General features: G+C 43.4%; 1 protein-coding gene across 2 annotated transcripts in view; it reads left to right on the forward strand.

Annotated features, from left to right (window-relative positions):
* LOC117303746 (ankyrin repeat domain-containing protein 17-like) overlaps positions 1-10,713 on the forward strand; it is a 29,475-nt gene extending 18,762 nt beyond the window's left edge. For both annotated transcript variants that reach the window (XM_033788066.1, XM_033788067.1), the window contains exons 18-30: positions 7-220; positions 923-1,160; positions 1,791-1,891; positions 2,408-2,620; positions 3,059-3,218; positions 3,574-3,867; positions 4,586-4,817; positions 5,131-5,280; positions 5,930-6,094; positions 6,839-8,559; positions 8,968-9,089; positions 9,655-9,807; positions 10,598-10,713. In XM_033788066.1, coding sequence (XP_033643957.1) covers positions 7-220; positions 923-1,160; positions 1,791-1,891; positions 2,408-2,620; positions 3,059-3,218; positions 3,574-3,867; positions 4,586-4,817; positions 5,131-5,280; positions 5,930-6,094; positions 6,839-8,559; positions 8,968-9,089; positions 9,655-9,807; positions 10,598-10,630 — 3,796 coding nt within the window. In that variant the 3' untranslated portion in view covers positions 10,631-10,713. The remainder of the gene's footprint in view (positions 1-6; positions 221-922; positions 1,161-1,790; positions 1,892-2,407; positions 2,621-3,058; positions 3,219-3,573; positions 3,868-4,585; positions 4,818-5,130; positions 5,281-5,929; positions 6,095-6,838; positions 8,560-8,967; positions 9,090-9,654; positions 9,808-10,597) is intronic.
* Positions 10,714-12,624: the final 1,911 nt, after the last annotated feature.

Consider the following 12,624-nt stretch of genomic DNA (forward strand, 5'->3'; position numbering starts at 1 on the left):
TTTCAGAACTGGAAGTAAACTTGGCATTTCACCTCTAATGTTGGCGGCAATGAACGGCCACACGGCAGCGGTCAAACTGCTACTGGACATGGGCAGTGACATCAACGCTCAGATCGAGACCAATCGCAACACGGCGCTGACGCTAGCGTGCTTCCAGGGCCGCACCGAGGTCGTTAGCCTACTGGTGGATCGGAAGGCCAATGTAGAGCATAGGGCTAAGGTAAATAGGCAGCAGTTTTTAAAGGGAAGGTACACGTTTGGTAATTGTCAAAGACAAGTCTTCTCACTTGGTGTAAATCTTAACATATGCATAAAATAACAAACCTGTGGAAATTTGGGCTCAATTGGTCATCGAAGTTGCGAGATAATAATGAAAGAAAAAAACACCCTTGTCACACGAAGTTGTGTGCTTTCAGATGCTTGATTTCGAGACCTCAAATTCTAAACTTGAGGTCTCGAAATCAAATTCGTGGAAAATTACTTCTTTCTCGAAAACTACGTCACTTCAGAGGGAGCCGTTTCTCACAATGTTTTATACTATCAACCTCTCCCCATTACTCATTACCAAGTAAGGTTTTATGCTAATAATTATTTTGAGTAATTACCAATAGTGTCCACTGCCTTTAAGCCCTTGTGCTACATGTATAGTGTTTCCCCTGACAAGCATAAATTTCCATTCAGATTTATATTTGATGAGCAGTATGAGTTGTACAAGTGAATTTTGTTGGATATTTTCACAAGTAAAACAAAACTTGCTGAGTTTTTTAAGTTGCCCGCTGGGCCTCCTTGGAAGATAGTTTGACTAGTGTACAATACCTATGAGGTACCAAACCAGTGATCCAAGTCACAACCCTAAGGTGATGTCTTTACACTTATTCCATGTCTTGAAACTCAAAACCAAATTGTTTCTAAACCCCCCCAGACCGGCTTGACACCTCTCATGGAGGCAGCGTCGGGCGGCTACGCAGACGTAGGAGCGGTCCTCATCGACAAGGGGGCAGACGTCAACGCAGCCCCTGTACCGTCGTCCCGAGACACAGCCCTGACCATCGCAGCTGACAAGGGCCACTACCGCTTTGTGGAGCTCCTTCTGGAGCACATGGCTGCTGTGGATGTGAAAAACAAGAAGGGTAACTCGCCTCTCTGGCTGGCATGTAATGGTAAGTTCCTGTCATGGATGCCTTCTGAAAGTCTTTAATCCTTTAGCACTCATACCGCACGCAGACTCCCTGCCTATTGCCCCACATATCGCACGCAACAACCCTCATAGTTTGACAAGAGCTCAAAGCACGCGATTAAAATGCACCAAACAGCCAAAGTTTGGGCATGACCTCAAGCTGCGAAAGTTTAAAAATAGCTTATGCTCCCCCTATGAGAAAAATTACCCTGTCCACCTTTAATGGTTAAAAAGGTCGGAAGTCCTTTCACCAATGCGTGTGCGAGTAGGTGCCTTTTCACTGTGTGGGACAGACTGTATCGTACGTACCACATACCATGCGCACATGTACACAGTAAAGGCGACCTTCTGTTTCGCGATAAACACATTGGTGTTTTTACACACGGAATACCATGATCTGAAAGGATTTTTACAAAGGGTTCAAATGAAACAGTTTCGATGATAAAACCGAGTGCTCATTTTGATTCTAGTCTCTTCTGATGTTGATTCTGGTCATGGTAACTAAATCCCGGTCCAGTAAAGTTTCTGAGCTGCAAGTCCTGCGAATTTTTCCTTCGAATTTTTCCTTCAATTGCGAGCCCTGAGTGCTGATGGTTATTTTTTTTATCACCAGGCGGGCATCTAGACGTTGTGCAACGACTGGTCCACGCTGGAGCAGACATTGACAGCCAAGACAACCGCAAGGTGTCCTGCTTGATGGCTGCATTCAGAAAGGTAAATCTTTCATTTCGATTTCATCGAGTCATTCTGGTTGTGAAGCCAGGAAATAGCGAACTAAGTCACTGTACTAGCCAAAAATCCCCAATGTATTTAGTACCTTAAAATTGTATAGACGGTGCTGCCAAAACACCAGGTCCAACCCCTTTTCTTAGCGTTAGGTGTAACTGGGTTCTTTTACAAGCCTTATTACACAAAACACAAGACCTACGGCTCTCTGCCCTTCTGAAGGACGAAGCTTAAGGATACAAGTTTTATGACCAAGCAATCATGAAAAAACGGTGCACTTATTGAAAAGAGAACAGGTTCGCCCTGGTGTTCCTGTTTTGATCATCAGCCTATTGCGCAACAGCACCTTGTTAACCAGTACATGGTACTTTAAAGGAATAGGCCTCATACTTCAAAAAGTAGTCCCATATACTTTGCTGGACAAAATATTGAGAGCTTTGATGCGCCCCTAAGGGGTGATAAAGTGCTTCATAAGAACCTTGTATTATTATCTCTTCTCAACAGGGTCACGTGAAGGTTGTACGCTGGATGGTCCGCCACGTCAACCAGTTCCCGTCCGATGCCGAATGCATGAGGTACATCGCCACCATCTCGGACAAGGAGCTCCTGAAGAAGTGTCACCAGTGTATGGAGATCATCGTGGCTGCCAAAGATCGCCAAGCCGCCGAGGCCAACAAGAACGCCAACAACCTCCTGGAGGAGTTAGAGTCGGAAAAGGTACGATTTCATTGATTTCTTTCTTGGTTCCTCTAATTGGTCCTGAGTACATAATCAACATATTGTGATCGTGTCTCTGTGTTTTTCATTCTTCCTAACTATGTTGACTCAAAACGTTTCCATACTCTAATACATGAGAAAATAATGTAGCAATTAAAAATAATGTAAAATAACCAATTTCTGGAGTCAATTCAAACAGTATAGTACAAAGAGGAGTATGGAGTCGTTACTTGTAGAAATCAGCCCTAGGACAAGACAGACGGCCAAAGAGAAAAAAGACCAACATTTGTCTTCAACAAAGTCTCTTCTAAATTTGAGTACTAAAGCGTGTGTAATTTTGATATATTCAAGTGTTCAATATGCAATTTCGGTAAGAACCAGGGGTTACTTAAAGGGATTGAAAAGTTTAACTGATTGACTTGTTTGTTCTTTGTCTAGTCCCGAGAGGAGAGTCGCAAGGCCCAGGCTGCTAAGCGCCGTGAGAAGAAGAAGAAGAAGCGCAAGGAGAAGCAGCAGAAGGATCTTCCTGACGACCCCGATCCAGATATGGATCAAGACCAGGAGAGAGAAGACAGTACACCCAGTCCAACGCTCGATAGTGAGTATAAGAAGAACAATAACTAGGCATTAAGTATTCCAACGCTCCATAGTGAGAAAAGAAGAACAATAACTAGACATGTAGTAATAATAAGCTATAAATAATAGCAAACTTGCGGATACAACTGTATACACTGACTGAAAAAAAGCTTAGTTACTGAATAACAATTTTGGGGATTTGTGCAATTCATAATCATATCCCTTTGTTTGTATGAGAGAAATTGGCTGTTGCCAGCTTGGGGTTTATATTCCCTTGTTGGAGTTTGCCGGGACGGGAAGAGCATTGGGACAGAGGGATAATTTACCAATAGATTTTCACCTGATGAAACTGAAAACAATCTCTTTTTCTGTTGTAGTTGACGAGCCAGTACCTTTGGATCCCCCTTCAGCCACCACTACTACTACCATCGGTAAAGTCCGCACCACCGACACCCCGGCCATCACCACCATGGCCGGACCCAAGAAGGGCAAGAACACCAAGACCACCTGCAGCAGTATCGTCAGCAACAGCAGCAGCAATACAGGCAACAGCAACAACAGCAGTAGCAGCAGCAACATTGTTAGCAAGGCGTCTCCGGCGATGGTGTTGGACGCCGCGTCGAAGGCGATCGCTTCGCTGGCTGCAGCGTCGATGGTACCTAAAGAACCAGGTACAATTTAAATTTTCAATTCAGTTCAATTTCAATTCAAAGAGGAATCTTTTAAAGCATGCTTTTTTAAACCACTAAGTACAAGTACATGTGCATATTTTTTATATTCTCTGTAGCAATTCCAGCTTTTAACTAGGGTTTATTCTCATTGTTTTTAAATATTGATTGTTTTGTAAAAAATCTGCATTTATAACATGTTTACTGTATTTTCTCTTGGGTGTTTTAACTGTATAGATTTTAATAGTTTTAATTGTTCAGGGCCCAGGATCATGTTTATATGGATGGTCGCTATATAGATTTTTATTATTATTATTATTATTAATTCATTCTTTATTTGATAAAAAGAAGAAAACAATGTATTGTTACATTCTCCTGAGGACAATTAGAGCATACTGATTGAAATGTTTTAGAAAAGCAAGTACAGAGATAATCTGTTTTGCCATAAAACGGGGGGAAAGTGTAAACAAAAAAATTGAGATAGGACACATTGTATGCCTATGAAAACTTGAAATGGAAAAACGCCCCTTAATTTACCAAGAAATAATCTTATATAAGAAACCAAAATATTTGAGGCAGGCTGTTTTGCCATGGAAGGCCGCACTGCAAACTATAGTGTTTATTGAGAGAATGATTATCGTCCAGTTCAGATTGTTGTCGGGTGTCGCCACGACTTTCCAATTTGTAAACTCCTCTCTCGTCTTTTAAATTTTTTTTTTAGTTTCAAGCGCCAGTGATTCCAGGAAGGAGCGAGTCCGAGCCCGTGCAAAGTCCCGAGGCCAGGATGGCAGCGAGCTGGAGAGTCGTAAGAGAGTGCGGAACATGGGGGAGCTGGACGACTTCGACGGGAAGGAGGGCGGAGCACCCAAGAAGGAGAGAGAGAGAGATAAGGGGCGTGACAAGGAGAGACGGAAGAAGGGGGGAAAGGACAGCAAGCATGCTGACCACCCATCGTAAGTATTATCTGCTACTCAAACTATGGGCATTGTCTGCGGATTGGAATGAGTAGACCTCTTCAATCTGAACTATATAGTGTCAAGGCAGCCTAATGTGAAAAATTTGTTTAAAAATGGTTGGCGTGTTGTTGCCTAGTGGATAAGAGCACCAGACTTAAGCCCTGGTGTGTTTGAAACAGGGTTACCCCTTTTACAGTCCATACGGATGTAGGCTTGGGTATCATCAGTCCGTAGCCTGGTCGGTAGAGCAGAAAGCACTACCTCCCCAAGTATTATAAAATTATTATTATTCTCTGCCCTTTCTCTGCAGCGACCACAGCAATAGCACCAAGAACTCACCAAGGGGCGGCAGTGGAGATACCGGAGGCTCACAGTCAGGTCTGAAGAATCCATCGGGAACTGGAGCTAGCCCAAAGAGGGGACAGAAAAGAGACGAAGGATGGAAGGAAGTTGTTAGAAGGTAAAACAAAGACCCCCTCTCCGCCAACCCCCTCAACTGTCCTGCCGTCGATGTCACAAAACTCTTCCTAACTTGGGATTAATCTTCTGACTTACGACGCGTTCCCAACCCTGCACTGTAGCATGCAGACCTTAAGATTAATCCTAAGTTAGGACGAGTTAGTCGTCCTAACTCGAGATAAGACGAGTCCTAACTCTTTGTGTAATCGACGGCAGGACTTATTTTGACAAGGTCCTAATACCATTCTATGACCGTACCTTTGAAACGATGGAAACCTTTGGTGCATAAAATTACAAATCTGTGAAAATGGGGACTCGATTGGTCATCGAAGTTGCAAGAGAATAATGAAAGAAGAAAAAAAACACTTGTTGCAGAATTTTGTTTGCTTTAATAGATGCCTAAAAGATGCTTTGGGCCTGAAGTATTTTATTATTTGAGTGAGAAATTATCTCTTTCTAAAAAACTATGTTACTTCAAAGGGAGCCGTTTCTCACAATGTTTTTTACTACACAGCTCTCCATTGCTCGTTACCAAGTAATTTTGTTATGCTTAAAGTTTTTACTTTGAGTAATTACCACTAGTGTCCATTACCTTCAAGTTGTTAAGTGTCCTTGTTCTTATTTCGTCTTCTTTCCTATCACTCTTGCAGGTCCTTCTCGTCGTTCAGGTCCAAGAAGGTCAACGTTCCTGCCTCAGCGATCAGTCGCCTGATTGGTCGAGGAGGTTGTAACATCAACGCCATAAGGGAGGTGACTGGAGCGCATATTGACGTAGACCGGCAGAATAAGGGTGGAGAGAGGACGATCAATATCAAGTAATTATGATTCTGGATTCTCATATCTCATCTATAGACCGTATTGAATAACCCCCTTTTTGCTATGAAAGTCGCCATCTTGTAGGGCAAATCGTATGCACGTCCAAACCCGTACATCAATGAAGCGCACAGCACCCAACATTCCCGGTTTGATTTCTACAACACATGCACGCACACACACACGCACTTGTGCACAGACGCCATGTTGTAGGGCAGATATTTAAACGGTGACATCAAATCCAATATGGTCTATAAGGCCGTATCAGAGCTCTCATTATTTGTTTTTCAACAGGATAAGCAGAGCTATGTCTTGAATTATGAGACCATTTATGTAGCACCTTGTATAAGTGTTTACAAGATGCTGTGAATCTGAGAAGCATTACTGTCAGTTACTTTTCTCAGATTGTTTTATTTCTAGTAGGGATTATTCTTTCTTCAAGGACATATTCATTCCAGATTTTCAGCGATATCTTAAAAGTGACCACCTTTTGAATTGAATTTTTCACATGTTACTTTAATTGTATACATCTACATTTATAAAGGAATAAAACAGTCGAACGGTTCCAAAAACCAGAGGTATATTGCATTTAAGACGAATGATGTACCTTCCCTCTTGGATGTTTAATATGTGGAATTTTTCTGATGTTCTGTCTTGTCTTCCTTGTAAAAAAAATACCAATAATGTACCTTTCCCAAACATTATATGCAAGTTTTCTGATTATGTGATTCTATCTTGTATCTTAGGGGTTCTGCTGATGCCACTCGTCAAGCCCACCAGCTCATCGCCGCTCTAATCAAAGACCCCGACCGTGACATCGCCGACATCCTCCCTAAGGTCAAAAAGGTCACCTCTTCCCATCAGTCTTCAGTCAACTCGGTGACCTTCAGCGTCTCCAATTCCCACTCAGCGACCAAGACGGTGGCCACAGTGTCCACCACCACCTCGGTCAAGGTGTCGGTGACTAGCCTCAAGGGTATAGCCATCGATCCCAAAGGTTCCGCAGGGGTTGTCCGTCCAACGCTGTCCATCCAGAACAGTGCTGCCCACCACGCCCAGTTCTCCCAGGCAGTCTTTGCAAACGCCCTGCAGCAGCCTTTGCAGTTTCGAGCGCCGGGGCCCTCCTTAGCCCAGTTCCAGGGCGGGTTCCCACTCGCCCAAGCTGCAGGTACTATCTCAGGCTGGGGTGCAATCCATGTCCGGAATGTGGTGCCTGGGGTCGGTGTACCAAGGCGTCCGAGTCTACCAGGGCAGCGCTTCCCAACAGCCACCACCACTGGCGGGGGAAGCCCTTCTGCGGGGTCGGTGACGACAACCAACACGGCTGGTGCGTCCCCTCGATCAGCAGCAAGGCAGCTTTTCCCTCCTGTACCATCTACTAGTGCAGCGACCCCTGCGCCGGTAACTAATGCGGAGTACCCCCAGATCCCTAATGCTAGACAGCCGAATAGCTACTCGACTACGCCCCCGTCTTCAGCCTCGTTCGCCTCAAAGATTTCCGACAGCAAGATGGCAAGTACCCGACCACAGGGGTTAGTCACAGTCGCCTCTCAGACACAGTCTTCTTTCACTACTACGACAACTAAGTCGGGAGGGACAGTAAGACCACAGCAACTGCGACAGCCTAACCCCACCCAGGCATCCTACCAGCAGCAAGTTCAACAACAACAGCAGCAGCAGCTGCAGCAGCAGCAACAACAGCAGCAGATGACCCAGGGACCCCGTCCTGTGACTCCTTCATCCTCGGCCTCAACCGCCACCTCCTCCCAGTCCCACACCAACTATAACTTCTTCACCCAGTCACACAGCACCGGGTTCTGGGGCACCGGGGTGACTCAGCACCCCAACAGGTCTGAAGCAAACGGTGAATTTCGCCCCCCGTCCCCACCCAATGTTGAGATGTCCAAAGCGCCTGGGTACAACCGAAACTCCCACGTCAACCCAACCCCTCCACTCCAACAGCAGCAGCAACCCTCCTCATCAATCCCCAACCCGTTTTTCCCTCACAACTACCCAACCACCAACCCAAGTAATTCCAACTTCACCTCCGGCCAGCAGTTTGGGGTCAACATCAACCAGAACCTACCCCCGGAGCAGTCCGACTACCCTTCTCCTATTGGTTCAACTCTGAACGCCAACGCACGTCAGTTTACCCCAATCGCCAATCCTGCCCCCTCCCCGACACCGCCTAACACCATGATGTCCAGCAGCAGCTCTCCGATCTCACCCGGGGCGTCGCCACGTTCTGCAGCCACCACGCCAAGCCCTGTTACCATGGCAACTGATCAGCCGCAGCAGCAGCAACCACCGGCAGCCATTGGCCAGGATCGGCGGCTTCCAATCCCCATCGGCAACGAGCGGAGTCGAGGCCAACGCAAGACACCGGTGAACTTTGTCGGGGTACCTGTTGGTGATCTTGGCAATGCTGTGGGTCCTGCAGGAAACAGCATCTGGGCTTACACACCTGGTGAGTTTGCTTTCATTTCAAATGAAAAAAACAAAATCACCTTTCTTATCACGACAAAACTTCCTTCAAACTGCTAGCTCAGTGGTCTAGAAGTAAGTAAGGTATCAGCTCGATTAAACTTACTGAGCTGGCTTCAACTTGATAATTACTGAAGTAGATTTGAACAACCATACTTGCTAGCAATCTATTTTTTGCGATTAAGCAAAATGTGTATGTAATTTGAAATCATGTGAAGTTTGTTCCTCTGAAATCAAGTCATATTCAAGAAAACTGTATCTGAAAACCTGAAAAAAATAAAACAGTGCCCTGACCCGAGGGAAAATTAATGAGCCCCTTCAAGAGTGGCGTTCAAGGCCTGCTAGATATACACACGCTCTGATTATTCTAAATGCTTTTTTTTTTTTACAGGGAGTGGCGGTGACTGGATACAAAGCCCGAACCTTGAGGACCTCCCTGGTGCCACGGCCAACGGAATGCCCAACTTCCCCCATGAAGGAAACCAAAGAGATGACGCCTACCAGATGCACATGGTATGTGGTCTTTATCATCAAACTAAACCCCCAACCCATCAAAATCCAACTGCATGCTCTTGTTTGTTTCTGTTTGACTCGGGACTGCACTAGTAAAACAAGTCAATGGAGCAGGCCGCAACACCCTCTGAAGTAATTAGAGTCCAACAGAATGAATCAAAACTAACCCCTAACCCATGCAACCTTTATGCAAATTTAACAAGGTCAAATGTCACCTTTTTAAGTTAAATTTAGTGAAAATATAATAAAAGTAATTGAAAAGGAAAAATTTTCAAATAATAAACCACATTTTTCAAAGTCTCCCTATTCTGTCAACATCTTTTTGGGGGGGTTGCCAGTCGAAGCCATATAGGGATCACCCAAGTTTACGATACAACCTTGGAAGCGGCAGCCAGAGGATCACCATAAAGGGAATGCAACTTTTATATTTCAGATATCAAATAATAAACCACAAGGTCAACTGACCATCAAAGTCCAACAGTTTGGGGTTTGGTGTGGATTGCAAATTTGGTTTCGGCTGTCAGTCGAGACCTGGGTGTAATTTGTTTGTCTTTTTTTTTTTCAGGCACCTGTGAGTCCATTTGAAGAGCCTATGCAGCGAGGGTTACACCACAACATGGCCATGGGGGATGTCGGAGGTGGGGTCAGGGGTCGCGGGATGGACGAGGCATTATGGAATCCCAGCTCTAATCTACAGCTGGATGGAACCAATCCTAAGGTGGGTTTAGTTTCATGCTGCTTTGTTAACCCTCCTACTGTGTGACCATTCAATTTCATCCAATGTGTTTCGTATGATAACTACGCCAACCTGCTATATGATATCATGTGGTGAATGCATCTACACAGGACACAGTCAACCCTCCTACTGTCTGACCATTCAATATCATCTACTGTGGTTTTAAATGGTAGATAAACTATGCCAGCCAGCATTATCATGTGCTGGTGGAACACAGTACACAGTCAACCCTCTTACTGTCTGACCATTCAATGTCATCCACTGGTTTTAAATGGTAGATAAACTATGCCAGCCAGCATTATCATGTGCTGGCGGATGATAACACAGTACACAGTCAACCCTCTTACTGTCTGACCATTCAATATCATCCACTGGTTTTAACTGATAAACTACACTTGCCTGCAATGTGGTATTGTGTGGTGAATGCATCTTAACAGTACACAGTCAACTTTCCTACTGTCTGACCATCATTGTGGTTTTAATCATTAAATAACCATGCCAGCCTGCCAAATTATAATATAATGCAGTGAATGCAACCACACAGTCCAGGTACAACCCTCCTGTTGTCTGACCATTCAATATAGTCCACTACTGTTTTTAGATAGATACTCTTTGCCTACCTAGTTGTGTTGTTAAACAAAACCTGGGGTAACATTTACAGTTTGTATTCTGGATCTGGATTAGATTTTTAAGTTTTGGTGAAATTAATGGATCAGGTATTTCTTGTATAAATTTTCAACCCCTGGTTTGGTTTCCCGTTTTATTCTCGTAGGTTTGGGGAGCTTGGAGCCAGTCTGCTATGTGACATGAGGCACCATCACCATCTGCCGCCACCGAGGGCGCTGTTTCATTATTAAGCCCGGGTGTACGAGTGCGGTAAACCCCCCCCCCCCCCCCCCCCCCATTTTCAAATCTTCAGTCACCCTGTATTGCTGTAGTGTAGTGTAGGTCTCCCCCCCCCCAATTTCAAAATAAAATTAATTTCAAAGCAAGGTTTTGAAAACAAATTCGGGACAAATTTCGGTGTATTTTTTTCTAAATAACATAAATCTAAGTATGTTGGATTAAAATGGTAGAAGCCACACAAAAATCGTAGGAATTATTATGTTTATACCCTAAAGTATGATCAGTTTGGAATCGTGGCAAAAACTTTTCCCCCCATACGTGGTAATGTTTATCATTTTTTTAACGTTAAATCTGTAATCAGTCTCAATTTTAATCAAACTCTTATCTGGAATACAGTTAACCTTTTTGTTATTTCTTCTTGTATTTTTTACGTTTCGTAGATGTCGGCAACTAAAACAATATCTCTCTTTGGGAAATATTTGGAATTTCAGTGATGCCCAAATTAATGAGCCAACGCCTTTTGTGATGTTTATTTTTTACTCTTTTATTTTAAATCCCACACAATTCCCATGGATTTTAAATGACCATGTAGACTTTCCTATAAAGCAGCCATTTTTGTCTGGTTCCTGGTATACCTATGCAGTAAAGAAACATTGCTTCTCAGAACAACGTAGGTTATCAGACTGTTTTTTTCCAACTAGCCTATACATTATATTTGGTTTAACTGCGGTGAAGATGTTTTTTTGCAATACAGGGTGTACTGACCTTTGGCATTAGACAGGTACCCTAATCTTAAAATGTAGTCCACAGGACCATCTGAGACAGGGTACCCGACATGCCATCCAACCTTAAAGACCCCCTAATTTACTACTGATTCAGTGAGTAAACTTTTAGCGGACAGGTTTTAATTGAACGTGACACCATTTAACAAGTTAAAGTAATTTTCACAATTGAGATCTTTCTAGAATCAGAAATCTTTAATAGTCTTTACTCCCCTCCCCCCTCCCAAAAATGTAGAACCAGTATCTGTAGAAATCATTTTGTTTTGCTTCTATTATTAAGGAGTTTTGATCAATGTTGACCTTTGTCCCCCGGGAGAGCGAGAGAGAGAGAGAGTTTGAGTATCGGGGGCAAATATTAAATGTGACTTGGATTTCCGTTTCTGAATTAGACTATCGAAAGGATAATATAAAAGACTGCCTTCTTGTAAAATGTCAACCCCCTTATTATGTGAATGAGACCATCCTATAATTGCTTGAAAGCATATTGAAGGAGAGGCATTCCATAATGTATGTTGTAGGGGTTTGTTTTTGACGCGAGGCAAGTTAGAGTAATTTTGTTGATTGATGGTATTGTTATAGTGAGACGCAAGCCACTGTGATTCCAAAAAAATTAATATCATCTCGATTGAAGAGATGCCATTTATGTGTCAATTTACTTTATTGTTTTGATGCAATACAGAAGTAAAGCAGGAAGAAGAAAAAGAGGACAATTCTTGACAAAAACCACAGTAAAAGGTTTAATCCGTTTCACTGTGGTAAGATTTTGTCTTTTTCTGTTAAAATTTTTTGTGGACTTTAAAGAAAAATGTCAAGAGATGCTTTTGAATATGTACGTCACTAGTACGAGAGCATTCTTGGGATACTAGCGTTGTGATTGGTTCGTGAATTACATTGTATAACAAAGCGAGACTCCCCGCTTCGATGTTGGCATGTATTATGCTTTTCAAGAAGGCACAGCATTAAATTGAGGTCAGTGAGCCTGTTTGACCTATGACCCATGTTTGACCTTGTGCTTATTTTCTTTACCATTTCAGTGTTGTGTTTTAATTAAGAATTGCAAAATTTGACACAAGGCCTTGTACACAAGGTTTTAGCCTCGTCAGATTTTTAGGTAAAATTCAAGAAGTACACAAGTCCATAATTATAATTATAAGCCTTGTAGGTACACATT

The sequence above is a fragment of the Asterias rubens genome, chromosome 20 (genome assembly GCF_902459465.1).
Source record: "Asterias rubens chromosome 20, eAstRub1.3, whole genome shotgun sequence".
In the NCBI taxonomy this organism is placed as follows: domain Eukaryota; kingdom Metazoa; phylum Echinodermata; class Asteroidea; order Forcipulatida; family Asteriidae; genus Asterias; species Asterias rubens.